Source organism: Lissotriton helveticus, chromosome 2_1 (assembly GCF_964261635.1).
Source record: "Lissotriton helveticus chromosome 2_1, aLisHel1.1, whole genome shotgun sequence".
NCBI lineage: Eukaryota > Metazoa > Chordata > Amphibia > Caudata > Salamandridae > Lissotriton > Lissotriton helveticus.
Genome location: NC_136059.1, coordinates 275,075,213 through 275,096,093, shown reverse-complemented (window position 1 = coordinate 275,096,093; position 20,881 = coordinate 275,075,213). Strand labels below are relative to the sequence as shown.

Here is a 20,881-nt window from a genome sequence, read left to right as displayed (position 1 = left end):
GATGTTAGAGAAAAAGTTTTCAGAGAGGGAGAAGACGGGAGAGAGAGGATTGAGGGATGGCGAGAGAGCGATAGCATGAGATGAAGAAGTGGGCGGGCTGATTTGAGCCTTTTTGCCAGTGCTGCTTTTGGTTCCTAAGTCCAGTCCTGAGTTTCTCATCTGAATCATGGTTACGTCATAGTTGGATCTGATATGGGATTGGCTGCCATTGCTCAAGAAGATGATTTGTTTTGTCAGCGCCGTGATATGCAAATGAGCTCAGTGACAGTTGCTATGCAAATTAGCTCAGTGACAATTGCTATGCAAATGAACTTAATGACAGTTAGAGTATATTTAAAGGGGTGCATCAATCACACTGGACAGAGCATGCCTTCGCAGACCTACCTGTTGGCACCTTCTCTGGTGAAGAAGACGGTGTACGCCTGAATGTTTCCTTTGGTTTCCGCAGGCGGCCGCCAGCTGAGACGTACAAACCGACTGGAGACCAAGACAGGGACCACATCTCGGGGAGCAGAGGGAAGGACACTGGAGCTTGGGAGAGCTGGAGGACAAGGAGAGGAGTACATCAGAGAGGTGGACGGCACAAGGGTATCCAGGCTAGTGGGCGGCAGGGAAGGAAATATGGCTATGGTGGAAACATTGGGCAAGGTGGACATGGCGACAGGCAGGAATAAGCAAATAAAAAGAGAACAGCATTGAAATTAAAATGTATGTGTAACCAAACGCATCATTACTAGCACTCTCTTAAGAATACATATTGGGGTACACTGCTGATTGAAACGAAATTGAAAGGAACCATTGATACCATAGTGAAGTCAATAAGATATATTTCATATTTTTCTTGGTGTGCTGGAGAAAAAAAGTTACTCAATAACAATTAGATTTTTTTCAATTCCATTTTTTTCCAAGACGGCCAGCCATGATTCTCAATTCACCCTTGAGAATAGGTTGGTCTATTTGGAAATGCAGAATTTCGATAGAGTTAGGGGGAAACTGTAAACCGTACCAAAGGGGCCGAGTCACAAAAGATTTTTTAACTAATCTTTGTTAGTGCACGTTCGAAGGAAAAGCACAATTTATGCATTCACTAATAAAGTCATTGTTCTTACGGAAAAGGTGTTACGCTTACCTTATAGCTGTGTGCGCACACATACATGCTTAATACTTATCCCCTTCAGGCATGACCAGGTGTGTGGCAAGAACACATGTTAGGATATCACCCATTCAGAGGGTGGTGTGACATCTGCACCCTACTAACATCTCTTTCCCCTAGAGCAGTTCTGAGCTACAGCCTGGTTGCTGCAGGGCGTGCACAAGTGGACAGAGAGGTCCCTGCCAGCATTGCAGGCCCAATATATTCTATTACTGATGAATACAATGAGCCGTGGAATGCAAACTTATGTTTTATACTGTGCATAGGGTAGTAATGGAACAAAGCCACATTTGCATGCGCAGATCCTTAAAAGCCACTGTGGGGTTCCATCCTTCATAAATGTCACATACGAGTGCAGCCACATCATTTGCCTAGTGGTACATTGGATGCTAATATGGGCACAGCGCTATGAATTGATGGCGATGCTACTTGAAAGCCCTATAACGTAAACGCACAAATGGTGAAGGCACAGTGAGTTGACAGCACTATGAGGTCACCCTCCACCCATGTTTAGACCACCAATTTTCGTCTTTCCTACACCTGCTGGGGTGTGAAGGCCCTCTGTGAGCTCTGGGAGGAGGAGGGTAGGAGGGTGGGACAGAGGGTCTCTTAGTAGAGAACTTCCACAAGCCGAAGAGTACACCTCTTGCTTCTCCATGCTCAAGCAGGCGTTGCTTCTAAGTGAAAGGACAACTGTGCTTACATCTCGGTTTGCATGATTGATGCATACAGTCTTTGCATGATAGTGGGAACTAGCCTTTACCACACAAATAAACAGTGAAGATACACTGATTCAAGATGCCACTATGTAGAACTGTATGTCATAGCAGGACGCATATGGCTCAGCGAGTTAATCGATCACTGCTGACAAATGCATTGATCTGAAGGTCACGTGGGAATCATGGCAAGGCATCCTTTCACCCTCACCACACAGGTCGAAAAACTCATTAGTAAGTCACCTCTAAGGGGCCTCATTTTCAATGACGTCACAATTTACACTTTTTGCAATGACACAGTGACGCAGAAGGCCTGCTCCATGTATACCAAGCAGCACTAAGTCACTGGCTTAATGCGGCCTTGTAAATATTGTTCCCTTTAACACAGTTTTCCGTGTTAAAAGGGCATGCAATGGGTGCTAATATGTGTGATCCCTGCATCACCCATGTCTTATTGGCACTAACCCAGATTTACGAGGTATCATAACTTTGAGGAAGCACCAAAAATATATGCCTCTCTGGGGGTGCGGGGGGGGGCATAATGGAGGTGCAACAAGGAGAAATACCTTTATTTCTCTTCGATTTTCCTGTTTCTATGTGTGCTACATTCTGCAGCACACATAGAAAGATGAAAGGCTTCTTGTGATTGCAGGAGGATATCCCTTCCTAAACAGAAACAATCATCCCTGCAAAGCAGGCACCCTTGCTCCATGGGCACATGGCAGCCCATTGTGCACCAGAGCAGGGTAAAAAGACAGGAATGATCCGTATCTGATAGATACAATGGATTTACGTCCTTTTCTTTTGCCGTAGGGCAGCACTACATGAAGGCCTGTGGCGCTGCCCTAAGGCAACATCTTGTAAATAAGGCCCAATGTCTGCAGTGAGACACCTATGTCCCGAAATAGAACTTTATGCATTGCGTTCTTTGGGAATTTTTACGTACACATATGTAGGCTAGGAGTTTTTGTAAGTTACCCACCTTGGTTTCCCTATGATGCTTCCAACCCACCCATGCAGACTCTCCCATGCACCTTTTTAATCCCATAACTACAGCCCTGTTTTTATGCAAAGTGTAAACCTAACGTGGGGAAACGCATTCTAGAGAAGCATAAAACGTTATTAATTCGTCACACTTAGAGTGGACAGGTTTTAACAACAGGCCAGATAATGGTCAAGCCGCCAAATGCTACCGTAAACAAACAACTGCTTTTATGCTTTCTGGAAAAGTAATTTTTCTGATAAGTGTCCTACTGCGCCTCAATTCACTTCCAACAGTAATCAGGGATCCTCATTTTCCTTTTAGCTCCCAGCAGTCTTTCTCAGCAGAAATCCAGGGCGCTCCAGGCTCATTAGCAGTCTGTGACCTTTGCTACCGAAGCAGAATATGAAGGGTGTTTTAATGTGTTCATTGAGATGCAAAAATATCTAATCTGCATCAGATATTAGGCAGTGGATGGTCCTATTTCTCTCCCAACCCTCCCTGCTCCTCCCCCAATGTTGACATTATCTACAAGAAGAGAACGCTGTGCTTTGCAAGATGGAAACCGAATGTATACAAGGTTTTAATGCTATTCGGCAACCAAATACATTTTAGGAAGAGCATCAGTTAAATATTTAGCAAGTGCCTGGCATTGAGGGCCAAATATTTAATCTGTGTTCATCTGTGCCAAGGTTTGCCATTATTTTTGGGCTTCAGGAGGACTTTTTCTACGAGTATTTACAGGGATTTCAACCATCTGTGATCATTAAAAGGAAATCCACTGTGATGAACCAGAAGGCATAAGGCAAAGTGCAAGGGAACCCGTAGGATTCCATTGCTACCCCATTGTTTTAGTTTCTCTGACACCCTAGTACTAACTCTTCAACCTCTGGTCTGGGATAAACCCACATTGAGGTCAGCGTATAACACCCAGTGTTAACCAATATAGTTCACCTGCACTGAAATGTGCAGTAAGATGACGAAGGCTGACAAACAGTATAAAATATATACAAACGCGTTAGGGAGATGTAATGCCACACCAAATGTAAGCCACACTCAAACCACAGTCATATACACCTGCATTTTATAGAATCAGACATGCTTAGTTTACAAATATTGTTTTCCTTGCATCTTTCATTATAATGTGAAAAAGAAAGTACAGGCTTTTAAGATGTTATGGTTTTATACATTAATATATAGCTGGCCTTCATCTTGCCAATATAAGTCGTAACGTTATATAAATCTAACATTATTTAACAAATGACAAAAGCAAGATCCTATTTGTCAATATTTATTAGGAAACACAGTCATCCAACATTCAGAAGCCTTGTTTGAAAAATAAGTGACTGCTTCCACTTCAGTTCATTAGCATAAGGGGATGATCGGGGGTAACAAAAAGGCCCTGCAGACCCTGTGGCGCAGTGGGGCTCCCAATCAAGCCGCCTCCCCAGCCATTCAAGGGGGCCCCATTCAGCCCGAGCCCAATGAATATCTGTGAGATATGGGACACTTTGTGGTCCATCATGGCCTCATCCATTCTGCATGGGCCACCATCATTCTGTGTTATGTCACTCGGGATGATAAACAAGTGCACACTATCAGCTGAATATTAGGAAGTGCTACAACACTTTTATAGAGGTTCGGATTCAGTCTGAGCTGGATCATTAAGATTTGGGGGTACCACACCATGCCTAGATCAAAAGCTATCTGAGGGCTCCCTTTGGTCTGGCTCTCAATCTCTGAGCCTTCATCAGACTCATCTCTGAACTGTGACGAATCAAAGGCATTGGCTTGCAAAGAACATCATATAAGGAACAGCGTATGAGAATGGGTTGCAGTGGCGTGTAGACCTTGTAACCTGTTTTGTCCCTAGGCAGCACCTTCATGTGTGAGACATTTTCAACCCAGGAAGTTCAGTCAGTGTCAGGGCCGGACTGAGAACACAAACCAGCCCTGGCAATTCTGCCCTCCTAGCCCTTGGTGGGGGGCAGGAGGCGGGTTCTAGCGAGATGCAGCACTGCTTCCCCTTTAGCACTGCTGCCGCTTTTGTTACAGTGGGGTAATATTGCAGCACAGCTGCAGAACGGCCGCCCAGTAACAAAACCGGCGCCCACCGCTTGAAAACCAGCCCCCACGCTTCCGGCCCACCGGAAAATGCCCGTGCAGCCCTGGTTAGTGTGTTCTCCAAGCCAAACCAATATGTGGCAATGGAACCGATTTCAAACATATTGTGAAGATTTCTATGGCCTAATAAACTAGAGCTCCCGAAAATATGCATCGAGAATGTAGCTTTATCGATTGGGTCAAACTTCTACTACAGCCTGGTCTACTAAAATCACTATTGGTCCGATTCACAAAAGGATTTATGAGTATGGGAAGTAGTACTACAAGTGTAGTCTTTTATGTACACCTAATTGCCTTTATGAGTATGCCCCAAACTATCCAATTCCCTATTAGGAGAAGGGCAAAGAAGGCATAGCCTTTTCTATTTGGTCTAATTGTAAATTAATATTCCCTGAATATTGATTGCTATTTTATTCCAATTTTAGACGTTTTAAGGCTAATTTACAAAAGCATTCAAAAGTAGATAAAATAGTACAGCAGGAGTACTACTTTAAGGGGCATATGTATGAAACTTCCATTTAACGTTTCCTAAATAGAGAATCCTAACAAATCGCTATTTAGGAAATGAAAAATGGAATGTACTATAATAGCAATTTCCTAATAGCAATTCCTACAGAGTCGCAATTGCTATTAGAAAATCACTATTTAGGGAATGTAAAACCATTCATATCAAATGAATGCTTTTGCATTTCAAATGCAAAAACAATTGTACCTATGGGCCTAAGGACCCCTTCTGTCTTAGGAGAAAGAAAGTGATGCACATGTAAAGCACTACAATGCCCTCGAGGCAAGTGCGGGCACATGGCACTGCACAAAGTGCATTTTGGGTGCCTTTTTCAACTTTGCACATGGCTACCATTGAATTGAGCTTGATTGTAAAAGTAGTTCCTAAATGCCCATTTCACATTTAGGTAATATTTTGTAACCATGCATAGGAAATTGTAAATAGGAAATCCTTATTTGCTACCTCAATTTTTGGTAATCACACAATGTGATTTCAATGGGGATGAAATCGCGACTGCAATTCTGCTTTTGTACATATGGAAAACCTGTATAGCATTTCGTAACGGCCTGAAATAGTGATTCAGTCCATCAAGAAATGGCTAAATGGTTTCGTACATATGGACTTAACATATTCCAAAATACCTTGATGAATATGCTTCTTTATGCCTTTGCCCTTGCAGACCACAGTAGTAGATCGGGAAAAAAATATTTCCACTGGTATAAATCCTTATGCTCAGACCGTGACCTCCACTGGAAAATGAAAATAAGCTTTGCAATGAACATCCAATGTCAGCCTTGATTTACTGGTACAAAGTTCATCAAATGTTAGCTTGTATATTTACATTTACATAGGCATTATCTTCTTCATCTCTAGCTCTTATGCATCCTGCTTGATATGTCTGGCACGCTTCAGCAAATTTGCCTGAGAAACCCACAATGTGGGCTTCCTGGCACATTGAGCAGAATTCAATAACTATGTCACTTCTCTTTTACTCTTAACTAAATGTTCTGTCCTTGGAATAACTCAGCATATTTACACAAGTGGCAGAAAATGCATCCATCTACCATCCTTCAGAAAGAAGTCATTTCATTAAATAATAGGAAAATTATTTTAAATTCAGTCTACAGTCCCTCTCTAAGAGCTACTCTCTTAAGAACACTATGTACACAGTTCTTGGTTTATTCAGCAAAGCACCTAAATATTAGCTATTAAAAGAGTTAATAGATATCTGAGAAGGATCTCCGTCTCCCACTGTACACAACAGCAAATATTAACACAATCTCTGAATTTGACGGGAAAAATTCAGACAGACAGAAAGATAAATAGTGATTTAATGACTGCTCAATATTAATGACATTTAAGAAGTGGAAAGGAGTCTCTGGCAGTCTGTAATGGGCTCTTCATATGTTCTTCAAAGACAAACTCGGAATCAGATTAGGTTGCGAAAAGATAAATTGGGCTGCTTCAACCGAGGATGTGCTGATGAAGTGATGACACTGCATGAAACCCATCAGTTTTCTTTTCAGCAAGGATAACATTTTTATATCTATTACTCTCATATTGAGGATGTGTTTCGTTCAGGAATGTGTTTTGGAAGTAAGCCATGCAGCAAATCGTCATCTTTTCATGTGACACCGTGGACCTCTTCTGTAAACGGGTGAATGTTGAACCGTCATCGACCCACACTAAAGTCTTACTGAAATAAACAGTTTTAAAAAAGAAGAAATTCTGTAGTCTCGCATTATGCAAAAACCTCATGTAGTCGTTGCTATAGTTTTTGCATTTCAAGTGCATGAGGTTGTGTTATTATTAGATGGGGAGAGACTTCACTCCAAACCCGCCCACCCGTGCAAAAAAAAGCAAATTATTTTTCAATAATGGCTTTCTCGGAAAAGATATGTATTTTAAGGGGTTTGCGTTCTGTGATTCTAAAAAATAAGGTTTCTAGCTCTTTATTAACATAGACATAGACATGCTCCTTCTGAAAAACAATGTAAAAAAATGAAATATTCTAGTTACCTTTAAGGCATTTTACATGATGGAGTTTACAAGCAATGAAAGGGGCAGCATCTGAGCAATCTTTCCAAAAGTCCTAGAAAAAGATAGGAAAATGGGCACCCTAGCCACTCTTAGGGTAGTGATATACTGGATATCTAATGCCCATGGCCTGGTGCAACCACATCTGTTGCACTATTCATAGCTAAGCGACTGATCCCCACAACACGGAGAGGGATCGCCTGGAGATCTGAGTGGCCCGGTACTCCCTGCCGGAGGGCAGTGATTGCATCTTTGGCACCTAAAATAGCCATAACCAAGGTGTCTCACTACTTCACACCGGCGGATAAAAAAACAGGTGGGCGACCAGGAGAGTGTTGAATCTGGAATGGCGCTGACCAAGGAATACCTGTTAGCGTACCTGACGGACTTCAAGACTGAACTTAACACCAAAGCCACAACCCCCCTGCCTGACCTCAAGTTGTCCGCCTCAGCTGGTCTCTCAATGATGCTCTACCACTCCTGGACAATAGAACTGGCCATCGACCTGATCTTAACCACATCCCTCACCCGACCTGGATCCCGCTCTCCCTCCAGGACATGTTTGAACTTTCCCTCGATCAAGGAGACCCTGCTATTTGACCAATGCCCGGTGGAGCTACCTGTTAGCTGAAGAGGAGACGGGCTGTGGATCCCCCCTCGGCCGTCACCTACCCAGCCGGACATTGGGCAGATGTTCGTTTGTCTCTCTGTCGTACCCCCTTCCTACCCCTTCACCCTACCCCTTTCCCCCTCTACGCTCCCTTCTTCTTGTCTTCTATCCCTTTAATGTGTTTCTGTTGAGACCTAGCTATTTGACCGATGCCCGGTGGAGATACCTAATAGCTGAAGAGGAGATGAGCTGCGGATTCCCCCTCGGCCGTCACCTACCCAGACTGACCTTCGGCAGACTTTCCCTTCATCTCTCCGCCATATCTATTCCCTACCCCTTTTTCCCTTACCCCCTCTCCCTTCCCCACAGCATTTTTCTTTTCTTCTATGCCCCTTAAATGTTTTTACTGGTATCTTTGGTAACTTGTAACTGATGTAAGGTTGCATCTATGTGGAACATTATGCAAAGTGCTCTGATACCTTCGGGTCTAGCCAGCGCTATATAAAACTCTTTAAATAAATAAATAAAATCAGTCCTAATGTTAATTATCAATTTGTCTAGAGAGTCGCTGCTTGTGGCTTAAGCTAAAAACGATTGAAGGACAATATCAAACTGCCCTCACTCAAATATTTCCGATGGACTTTCCTTATTTGTGAATTTTCGCGAATACCATAGCATTATCAATTGAATAAACATAAACAAAAAAATGAAAGTAATTTTCAGCAAGTTAAAGAATGCTAAGGAAGAGCAACAAATCAAAAAAATCTAAGGGCCACTATATATATATATATATATATATATATATATACACCACTATATAAAGAGTAGAGTTGTTAAAGGTCATTGCAAACTGCGCACCGACTTTTACTGAATCCATTGTTATTGTGAACAGACCGATGTGTTAATTGGTCGGTTGGCAAAAGCCCAATTCCGTGTAGGTTGCAATTAACATTCTTAAGATGAGAATTAACCACTGCTTACTTTTAAAACATATTTTTACCAACTTTCACAAAGGTAGATGGAAAAACATTAATGTTTTGCAACCAGATTTTGGACACAAAACAATAATAGATAGCATTCTGATTTGGTATTTGGAAGGGACTCCCCAAACATGCCCCTTCCAAATGACAATTCTTTATATAGTCTCAAACCCAAATTGTGATTCAGTAACATGTTACCGAGTAGCAATTTGAGTTTCTTACATAGTAAAAGGGCTTTTTGCCTTTGCAAATGGCCCAATTCTGCGAGTCAGACCCTTTGGGGACACAACAATCTGGCTCTAAATTACTTGTACAGTAACAGTACATGCCATTTTTAGGCATTGCTTGACAGAACTGCTTTCTGAGTACCTATTGATGCCAATTTGTTAAACTATAAATTGCACTGGCTTTGGCTCTGCATAGAAGAGCATTCTCTCTCACTTCATTCTATTGGGTATTTGGTGTATCATTCCACCTTCTGAAAAATTCCATTGGAATGCCTTAGGTACTATTTTGCATCAGAAAATACACTCAATCACTATACTGTGCCCTTCAATACTTTATTTCTTAAGTATACACTGTACAAAAAGCAATACTATTTTACTGCTTATTTCCACAGCATTCACAAAACCAAAAGGTCTGGCGTTAACAAGCTACACAGCATTATGCATGTATTCAGGCAAGGGGGGGGAGGGTTGTCTGTTTTCTGGTGTATTTTAGGCAGACTTGATTTTTGTATTAGTACCATTGTGCATTACATCCACAGTATTTAGTGCCATATGGTACAATTGGTGTTGATGTTTCGATCCCTCAACTTAGATACATGGGATCAGCTACAGGACAGTAAATAAGAACATGCCTGCTTGCAAACAATAATCTGTTTGACAACCCAGAAGTTTCAGGGTGCCTGCAACACACGATTAGCGTGCAGGCTCTTGGTGCGAGTGAGTCGGGCTCGCGATGAGCTGATCCGGTGAGTTGTGCGTTAAGGCCAAGGGGGGCAAATGCCTGTTAGTAAGGCGGGAGGTAGGTTAGTACAGTACGGGGTCATATCCCACAAATCAAGTGGTGCAGTATAATTCAATGAAAAAACTGTCGCGGGTTGCGTATACGGTGGACAATCAAGTGAATACTCAAGAGGCGGCCAGTTCTGCAAGGCTCCAGAAGGATATACACTAGAAAACAGACAACCCCCCACCCCCTTGCCTGAACCCCCTCCCTTCTAATCTTTTGTTTTGTTTGTGTGGGTCGCAGGTTGCGCTCCACTTGAATTTTTGTCACCTATTGTATGTAAAAAGCATATTGTTTAAATAAATTCTGTCCGGTTGGACAAAGAACATAATGTCCACTTAGCATATATTGATTAGTTGCTTTCTACTTGTTGTCTAGGGACCACTGTCTTTAGTAACATGTAGATTGTTATAGCACGCTAATCACCTGTGAGGGTATACAGGCGCTTAACTGTGGAAGGATTTTGGACTGTCATTCGTTGGTCTGTTGTGAGGTGATAGGCAGGTCTTCTATCCACTTTACATCTTTTTCCTCAAGCTCCCTGGGCATGCTGAGGGCTTCAGTACAGGAAAGGAGAGCAGCTGCAGGAGTATAGACCAAAAGAGCTTTAGCAGGACATAAGGTCTAGTCCTATATTTGGGGATATGGGCAGAACACAACTCAGTGTACAGGAAGCGTTACATAGTAGAAATCTTAGAGATCAGAGACCTTCCATAAGCTCAAATGGAGATTCAGCCAACACTCATAGTCTTTGTGTCTTTGGTATCTTCTCATTGATAATTGGGCATAAGGCATTGACAGAGTTCAAAATCTCAAACGTCCATGGTGGGGTAGAATGTATTATGAAGGTTGGTACCTAAATGAAGTCGGACAAGTAGCGATCTGTGGAATACCTTCTGCATTGCCAGCAGAAGGACCTAACGACAAAGAAAGCTGAGAGGCTGAACATGAAGGAAATAAAATACATCAATTGTTTGGCTCTACGTGAGCAGTGGTCATCTTCCACCTTCCTCTCATATTCTTTACTAAAATGATTTCCTATCATCTAAGGAGAGATTTAATGACAGGTGATTTAAATTCGATCCAAATCAATTTTCCATTCATGCTTACTCTGATATTCATGATCCTTTTTTCAATAGTAATGCATATTATGTTCATGATCATATGCCTTAATTAAACATTTATATTTGTCCATGGTGACACAGAGAATAATACAGTATGCTTTACCTTGCGTATAACCTTGAGAACTATAGTGTTGAAGACATTTATAACATCCATCAGATGGTCAATCAAAGAGCAACTGACTAGACAGGATATTGTCATCTAATTTCTACATAGAGCTCAAAAACAGACTGTGTAATGTTGTGTAATGTTGAAGAAGGCAGCACTACATGGACAGGATTCAAACAAATATTATTAATTATTATCGTGTTCCCTGAGAAATTAAGAGTGTGAATCCAATGGTAATTGATCAGTTGATTAACATCCAGCCCAACCTGCTTCGAACTGTCCCACAAGACACTTTTTCAGGGATAGGAAGATGACCACCTCAAACAAGCATTTGCAATGCAATAGGTCTCGCATTTACGTGAGTTCGAGGTATAAACATTGCAAATAACAATGCCTTTTATTTTTGTTTTTGTTTTTAAAATATAAAAAAAGGCAATGTCGTTTACAATGCCAATAGCTTAAACTTGCGTAAATGCGAGACCTATTGCATTGCAAATGCTTGTTTAAAGAATACATGCCTCTGTCAGAGACACAAACCCACCCGCCTGCCCCCCCTTCTTTTTGATAAAACTTCGCCAAAGCAGTCTTTTGTGGAAACACAATATGCAAATTTGGGCCACTTTTTTAGCATGCCAGGGCCGATTTTTAATCCCAACCCAACCCTAGATTATGGAATGCATAAAGCTGACTCATCATGCAGAAGACATAACATATTGCCAACCTGCAGTTTGATAATGAAATGGAAAGTATATTTCTGTGAGCGTAGCTTAGATGAATGGAAAATTGTACTGCCATTAATGGTCTGTAAGGGAGGGGGCATGACTCAACAGGCAGCTACCATATTAAAGTATCTATACTGGGACGATGTTTCACAAACAAGGTACTAAATTGCGAAAATATTACAAAATGATTGTTTTCTGAGAAATTGCCAAGTATAATCACACCTGTCCTCGGCACACCCGCATTCGAATCTGTGTGTTGGTGCTGCATGTCCCACTGCACCCCTAATTGGCTTCCGGGGGTATAGTCTGTTTATAGCATGTAGAATAACAAAGCAATGAATACAGATGCTGCATGAGTCCTAGTGACATTGGAGAGACCATACTGAACAGAATCAGGCTCACAGTCACACACCTATGACTGTCCCTCACTTCACTCCTTGTTAAGGCAATCCCTTGTTCCTACTCTCAAATTACAATAATTTGAAGAACTCCTCAATGAGCCCAAATCTTGACAGTAAGAGATGAACCCGATTTATTGAACTGCCTCATATTTGCATACAACTACCCTAACTGCGGCCACTCTCCCACCCTCAATGTAATGCCTGTCACCTTTCACTTTTCCGAAAGTGTCGACCCCCAGCGTGCCCCCCAAGATGTAGTGGCCGATCTTCACCCGCCCATCATGCTTCTGTTTATCAGCCGCCATCTTGAACCAGGAACTGAACCTGCGCATTGTACAGGGAGCAGGCTGGGGACAGAGGGAGGTGGGAGAGGAGTGGGATTTATGCCCTGACAAACACTGTACGATCACACGGGCAACGCCCCCACCTTATGTTGCAGATACCCGCTAGCTGGCAAACGGTACTGACGTCTAAGGAAGGCGAAATTACATTAGATCGAACTGCAAATACTATCCCATAGTTGAGAAAAGTAAAGTATACAACAAATGCTAGAAACACACAACCCGTTAAAATATGTTCTAAATGATGTTGTAATTGCAAGACTCCAATCGTGGTAGTACAGTTTGCAATACCTGCCCGTTACAAGAAAATGCAGCTTATTAAAACGCTAAGGAAAATGGGCAAACAGTGACGAAGTAGCCGAGAGCCCAGGAAGTTGTAAAAAAAACAATCAGCTGATCGATCCTCACGCCATGTCTCAGACGCAGAGAGAAGTGCGTCCGGAACATGCACGGAAAGCAGACACTTGTTTACATCGCGCTGTATTTTAAAAAAAAGTGCCAACACTAAGTAATGAAGGGAGAGAGTGTCACGCCGCCAGTAAAGCATCCAGTCCAGGTGGGCTGGCCTAAAACTGGACAGGGTGGTAACCGGGAGGGACTAAAAAGCCTCAGAAAGATTAGGAAGCCAGGGTTTAGCATACAGAATGACGCTAGTGAATGAAAATAAGGGGAGGAGTCTACACTCCCCTTCTGTAACCATATCGGTTACAGAAGCCTCGCAGAGCAACAGCGCACCTGCTCTACAACGCAGGTCTGCGAGACCTAAAAAGGACATGTTGGCCCATTTGTCTCCAACATGTATAGGCTGTCAAATTACTCTTGAATGGGCCAAAAGGGACTTGAATCTGTTTCACAGTCTATGATGTTTATTAAGTCACCTACATTCATTGTATAGAATTTTATTTTAAAGTTGTGTATATTTTTCTTACTAATACTTTGCCACATTGAGTTTAGCCAGACCCACTCACTCTGCAAATAACGATGACTAGGATACCACTCACTTGTTTTGTGTCACATTCTGAAATATTTCTAGAGAATGAATAGCTTCATACAATTACACATATTCTCTATGAAATCAGGTAATTCAATGTAAAATGTAGATTTCATAAATCTGTGTTCATGGAATTTCATGTATTCACTTTTTATTTTTATTTTGTCTGAGTTCCTCATAAAAACAACAAGTATAATTATTGTGCACCTTTGTCACATGTTTAACGTTAATGACCATAAAATGATTGTGCCCTCCTGTTATCTTATATCTTTGCCTCCTTCATCCTTACACTTTTCTCTTTCTGTCATCTAGATTTCTTTTTCCCTGTGTACAATACTTCTGTCAATAAACATTGCCACCCCCAGCTTCCCAACATCCACACTTCAAGCCCTCTTTTCACTTTTTATAATATAAAAACATATGATCACACTTTTATTCCATAACATGTTTATTACTCTGCTTCCCTCGTTCTTGACCTACCTTCATGCTCTCTGAAACCACTACCATCTATTTTACACCTTCCATTCACCTCATCATTGGGTCTAGTCACATTGCTTACATCTTTTCTTTTAATCTCAAATGCTTTCCCACTTTTATTTCAGAATCTTGCACCTTTTGAACATATTGAACTGCAATCTACTCCATAATCTCTTCGGCCTGCTTCTCAGCTTCTGCTGGTTCTCACTGGTTTTCTGGATGACGCTTCACCATCGCCTTCATCTAAAACCACTTCTATTGATTCTCTGTGTATGCATGAATATATGTGAGGGTATTCATGGACCTCAACCATAAATGGGGAAATGAGAGACTTGTTTGGAACATATAAATTAAAATCTGAGAGTAGGAGTGTGTCTTCTTATGTTCATTGTAGTTCTGGGCTTCATTTCTAGTGTGGCAATGTCCAGGCTCCTTGAGTCGATTGCTCACCTGTAACTCTAAACCTATGGGGTCCCCCAACCCCAATTAGAGGTGGGGCAAACCACAAGATTTGCACCTTGGCGGCGCAGCTGAGTTTGGCAGTCAAAACTCTCGACCAGGCAGCCTGTCCAGCTCTGGGAAACTTGTTTATAGAGACGGTCACTCACCCCAATTCATGAAAGGGTGGCCACCACTAGATTTCAGTTCCTAGGTCTACTATGCAAGGCTTTAATTGCAAGGCATAGAGGTCCCAGGCAGGGAAATACATTATTGGCCCTGAAACACAGGGCGAAAACTTGAAGGTAATTTGTCATGGTTTGATCATTACCAAAAAACAAAACAAACAGTAACAAAACAACATGATTTCCGCTCAGTATTTGCTTCAGCATTTGCTAGAGATGCCATTGTGCACAGCAGCTTACCGTAGGTTCCAGCCAGGAAGGAATCTTTCTGGAAAAAGGGAGGGCTCTCCTCTGACAGAAATGTAAAGATTATAGCTTCAGTTTGCCTCTTGAGCAGCCGAGCTGCCTACCTAGGACAGTGCTTAATTTGTAAAAATATAAGTGCCAGGGGCCTCATGAGGAGGCCGCTGCAGCCTTCACCGCCCACTGCTCCAGACAGGGCTGCCAACTCAACTACTAATCATCACACTCTGAAAATTCAGACTATTCCAGGCTCCAAAGGAATAAGAAGGGCTTGGATGGGAGGTATTAGTCTTTTTTAATGTAAATCTAAATAATTAACAAATGGTCTTGTGCTCATCTCTAAATTAGGCAAACAGTGGCAAGTGGCAGACTGTCAAAAATGCTGGTGTTGATTATTGAATGCTGGTGCTGAGCATCGGAAACCCTAGATGCAAATTAAGCACTGATCAAGGACAAGTTTGGGGCTAATGTCAGCTAAATTTCTCAATCTTTTCCCTTGACTGTCTTTTTTTTGCGGCCCTAGCCATTTTCTGTGCCACCATCACTCCCAAATCTTCTTCAGTTTGCTTTTGCTGCCTCTTTTTCTACCATGTTAAATGTATTTCGAAGTAAATTATGTTGTAGCTATTTTGGAAACTACTTGCAAAGAACTTAATTGAAAGCATTTTAAAAGCAAATACATCAATCAATCAAACTTGTAATGCCAACACTGTCACCCCTAAGGGGATTTGGGCGCAGCGTCTCCATCGAAGAGCCAGGTCTTGAATCTCTTTCTGAAGTCTGCCCACCAGGGGGCTGTACGGAGCTGGAGAGGAAGGTCATTACACGTCTCGGCACCGATGTAAAAGAAGGAGAGGACACTGCTACTGCTACAACGGATGAGGGGAGTGTGTGCGAGGGTGATTGAAGAGGATCACCGGTGTCTAGAGGTTTGGTGAAAGTTCAGTCTATGGTTGATGTAAGCAGGTCCTAGGTCATGGTGGGCTTTGTAGGCTTGAGTGAGGATCTTGAGCTAGCATCTCTTCTGGAAGGGGAGCCAGTGGAGGTCTCTCAGGTGGGATGCGATATGGGTTCATTTGGGGAGGTCCAGGATGAGCCTGGCTGCAGCGTTCTGTATGGTCTGGAGTCTTGTGCAGAGCTGGGTGCAGCTGGTGACAATGGCCTGAGTGGTGGTCTTTCTGATGTTGGTGGGGATCCAGATTCTGTGGAGCATGCAGAGTGTGTGAAAGCAGGAGGAGGCGTTGACTTGTCATTTCATGGTCAGCTGGCTGTCGAGGATGATTCCGAAATTATAGGCATGGTCAATTGGTGGAGATGTAGGTCTCAGTTCAGCAGGCCACCAGCTGCGTCCCATGTGGAGGTGGTAATCCTGAAGATCAGTACTTCAGTTTTTTCAGAGTTGAGTTGGAGGCAGTTGTATATCATCCAATTGACTACGTTGGTCATGGCATTGCGGAGGTTGGTTTTGCTGTTCGAGGGGCCCTCAGTGGGTGAGAGGACCAGTTGAGTGTTGTCTACATAGGAGATTATGTTGAGGCCATGGGGTCTGACATTGTCTGTGAGGGGGGTCAATTAGATGTTACACAGGTTGGGGCAGAGGGAGGGATGATTCTTGTGGTAAACTGCATACAATACATGAAATTAAATTGTTAGCAGGGACGTGTAGATTAGCATATAATGTGCACTATAGTCTGTCAATTGCTTTATTTTCCCATCTCTTTATATACATTAGTTTAAAAAAGAAAATATTGTCAGCCGTGAGGTGTTTTTTTAATATCAACCTTAACAAGAGTCGCCACCCCTATTTTCAACAAACACATAGAAAACAAGTCAGGAGGACTTTAAGATCAAGTCAAAAGAAGGGGAGAATGGTGGTGTGGGCAGGAGATGTCATTTTGCATTTGAATATACGCTCAGTCTTGCATCCTTAAAGGTAAACCTATTCCCTGAAAAGGTTGTCTAAAAAACACGAATTTGATAAGTATGCATAGTAGGCGGAATGCATTATTTGTACAGCAAAAGGCCCAGTCCAACAGCCAGTGTTTGCTTGGTATGCAAATTAGATGTATTCATAATTAGAGTGTCAACAGTGCACTACAGCTTTTTGCATATGATTAGACTTGAGTTGAATATTTTTATTTTGTCAAAAGCATTGTATGTGGCTCTTCTTGCAAAACAGATTAGGTAATTTAACAACGGACCTTGTTACCTGATGGGACATGTGTATGTTTAGGACGTGAATTGCATTTGTCTACCTATATGATTACCCAGGATCTGCACGATTTTCATATTCTCTTGAATGGTTGCCAACTCTTAATTTTCCATACAATACATGAGCAAATTCACGTTTCCTTGTATTTTTGTTTGCGTTGGAGATATTTAAATTATACTATCCTTAGGTCTATCTGCATGCCTTTACCATCAATTACCGTTAAGACCTTGAAAGACCCGAAATACGTCACTCTTGTCTGATGTTATGCAAATTAAAACAAAAGATACATTGTTTTTAAAATGGGTCTGTGGGTTCCCTAACTGCTTGTTTAACATTTACACTGTATGCAAGCCTTTGAAAAGGCAGATGAATATTTAGTAAAGAGGAAAAGGTCAGAGTAAGAATCAATAAGGCATTTGGAAAACACGCCAGGCAGAAAGCATTTCAAAAAGATATATGCTACTGGTGCTTGTTGGTTTCAGGTAATTTTCTCAGTGAGCTTACTCTGCAACCCTGCCTAGCACATCTTTTACAAACGGTGGACTCTAGGATTGGAAGGTAGCTGTGCATGCCTTGTAGAGCTTACACTGCTACCGGATTCAAGCTAGCGTGGCTGATGAGGGGAGTTACCCCGAAACCGGTCCCAGGGTGCTTGTTTCCGGGTCAGGGAAGACCTGGCTTGACAGTTCAGGCTGTACTGTTTTCATGAAGCACAGGGTCAAGACAGATCTGCATATAGCTGGGTCTGAACTGAGGTGGCGAAGTGAGCTAAAGAACGATGATGGATTGAACCCAGATCTGTGATGGGGGGTGAGTGTCTGAAAGGTTTTGGCGCTCCGTTCATTATCTCCTTGTGTGAGCTTACAATGAACAACTGAGGCTTTATTTGTTCTTCATATACTTGGTTTTAGTAAGCGGTGCCCCTCTTGGCTTCATGAACTAAGTACCACATCATTCTGATAGGAAGGGATCTTGATTGGCTACTACCAAAGCTCACATCAACTTTGAAACCAGCACCGTAAAATCAATGAAAGCAGGAACCAACACTCAACAAACTCTTTGTGGCTAATGCAACACAAAACAACAACAGATAGGACAGCAAGCAGGGCAAACATAACATAGATCAAATATTTTCACGAGGAGGAGCAAAGGTATAAAATAACACCTTACCACAGATCAGGGTCACTTCTTCACACCTCAATTTTAACATGGAGTTGAGAAGGTCATCCATTCAACGATCAACTCATCAACATCTTTAAACAACCTCAAGCTGGTTTTCACTCTGGTCCTAGCTAGAAGGGACACCATGCATCTTTTGCCCCATACTCAATAATCCCGTCTCCTATACAAGGTTTGGGTCGCAAACTCACACAGCTTTTTCTTCCATGACTAGTTGCAAATTACTAATAGCCATGCAAGACTAGTTCATACCTAAGTCTGTAGTACGTCAAACCTACTCACTTATGTATGTTTGTAAAATTGGATACAACATTTATCTTTAGCGTGCTTTAATCATGGTAAAGTGTTTACCTTCCTCACTTTAATGAAATATTCCTTGTACTATTTGTCTATGATGGCAGTTGTCTCATATGTACCACAATCAAGAACCATCTATGATACTTTTGTGAGTGAGGGAATTATCTCATTTAAAGAGATATCCCTTTGTGGCTAGGTTCTTCCTTTGATAGTTGTTTATTGTCTTTTAGCCCCAAAGGTTTCTTGATTGTGGTACATGTATAGGTCGGGACCACCCTCCCCTCTAAAATGATGACTAGTTGTCTCATAAGAACAGTCTGTAGCTAGATGAAGGTTATTTGAATGCCTGCTCTGTATTCTTGTTTCTAGTGATTTAACCTTCTGAGTTTAGTCACTGATGGCAGCTTTTGTAAACTGAGCTGATGTTTCATACGCTGTATATAGAATGAACATATTTTGATATTTATAGTGGAGTATTGTGCTTTAGTTATTGAAGGATCCGCCTGGCTGCCTCAAATAGCATTCCCCACACAGATAAGCAGTCAATGCTGCCTCAATGTCTGGAGATAGTATTTGGCATTCTTGATATCTTTCTTGGCAGGGAAACCATGTGTGGTGCAGTGTGAAATAGTTGTTTATAGAATTCTACTTTTTGGATACTTACCCAGGATTTTCTAAACACTAGACAATTGTTTTACTATTCTGTCTAGTAATGTTTGTTCTCTGAGGAAGAGCACATGGTAATTTGCAGATGGTTATTAGAGCGCTAACCCATCTATGGTATAGCTTCATCGCATCAATAGGTTCTCAGTCGGAACACTTCACATAGAAACAAAAAAGTCATGTCTCCCTTAACCCTGGGTGTAGTTCGCGTAGTAGCGCTACGCGTAGCTACGAGGAGTGGACTTCGCACTACGCGAGATACGTTTAGCACTATGCGAACTGCGTAGTGCGCTGTTGCGATGATTGCACAGTGGCGGATGCTTGCCCGCACTGTGCAATCATTGAAAACGACATCTTGCATAGTGCGAGCTGTCGTTTTCTGCCTCTCGAGTAAATTTTTACTCGAGCGGCAGCTTTCTGAACGCGGACTTGTAGTTTCTCATCATGAGCGATCACAAGCATACGCGACCACTCGCAATGCGAAACCTGAGCTCCTCGCATTGAGAATCTCACTGTGAGGTTTATTTTCCACGCTTGCGATCGGAAACTTGATGTTGCTGATTGCGAATGAGGAAAAAGTCTCGCCGGGATGTCATTTTCTTCGCTCGCGGTCACCAACTTGACTTTGAGGACCGCGAGCAAGCAAAAAATGACTGCGATGCTACGCTATGCGTGTTTGCACTGTGCTACATGAAATTCCCGTAGTGCGAAGTAGCGCAAACTACGCAAGCATAGTGTAGTGCTTCACCCAGGGTTAGCCTCCCTCATCGATATGGGCCACCTTCATGACAAGTGACGTAGGGGCCCATGTTTAGTGATAGAGAAAGGAGTCATGGAAGGAAGAGAGGGCACCAAAGTAAAGGATGAAGTGGATGTGGTTTGTTGAACATGAACTACCAAGAAAATATGTGAAACATGTAATAGAACAAGAAAAGGATTTTCAGTAGGCAAGTTCACAGCAATAAAAGATGCCAACATGCTGTTTGTTGGAAATAACTATCTGTTGTGTGCCACTCCCTCAGATTTTTGCCTTATTTTACTGAACCCATTTTTGTTGGCCATAGGACTTTGTTCCTGCTAACCATTGTTAAAGTGCCTGTGCTCTTTCTCTAAACATAGTAAGAATTACATATTCCTAATAGACACATTTAACTTACTTATACGTCCCCAGTATATGGATCCACTGTGTTAAGCACAGGTCTATTTAGTGAATTTTGTGGTTCACCCTGACAAGGAAATGATTTTAGTACTTTGCTTGTCATAAATTAAATACACATGTCCAACTTTTTAAATACCATGCACCTTGCCTTACAAGCCGTTAGGTCCTAAATTAGGCATGACTTACAAGTATTATCATCAGTGTCATCATCAGTAAAGTCATCAT

At 42.1% G+C, this 20,881-nt stretch overlaps 1 protein-coding gene across 1 annotated transcript in view; it reads right to left on the bottom strand.

Annotated features, from left to right (window-relative positions):
• DCC (DCC netrin 1 receptor) overlaps nucleotides 1–20,881 on the bottom strand; it is an 844,139-nt gene that overhangs the window by 330,004 nt on the left and 493,254 nt on the right. Inside the window, exon 8 of the mRNA XM_078677748.1 lies at nucleotides 385–541. Coding sequence (XP_078533874.1) covers nucleotides 385–541 — 157 coding nt within the window. The remainder of the gene's footprint in view (nucleotides 1–384; nucleotides 542–20,881) is intronic.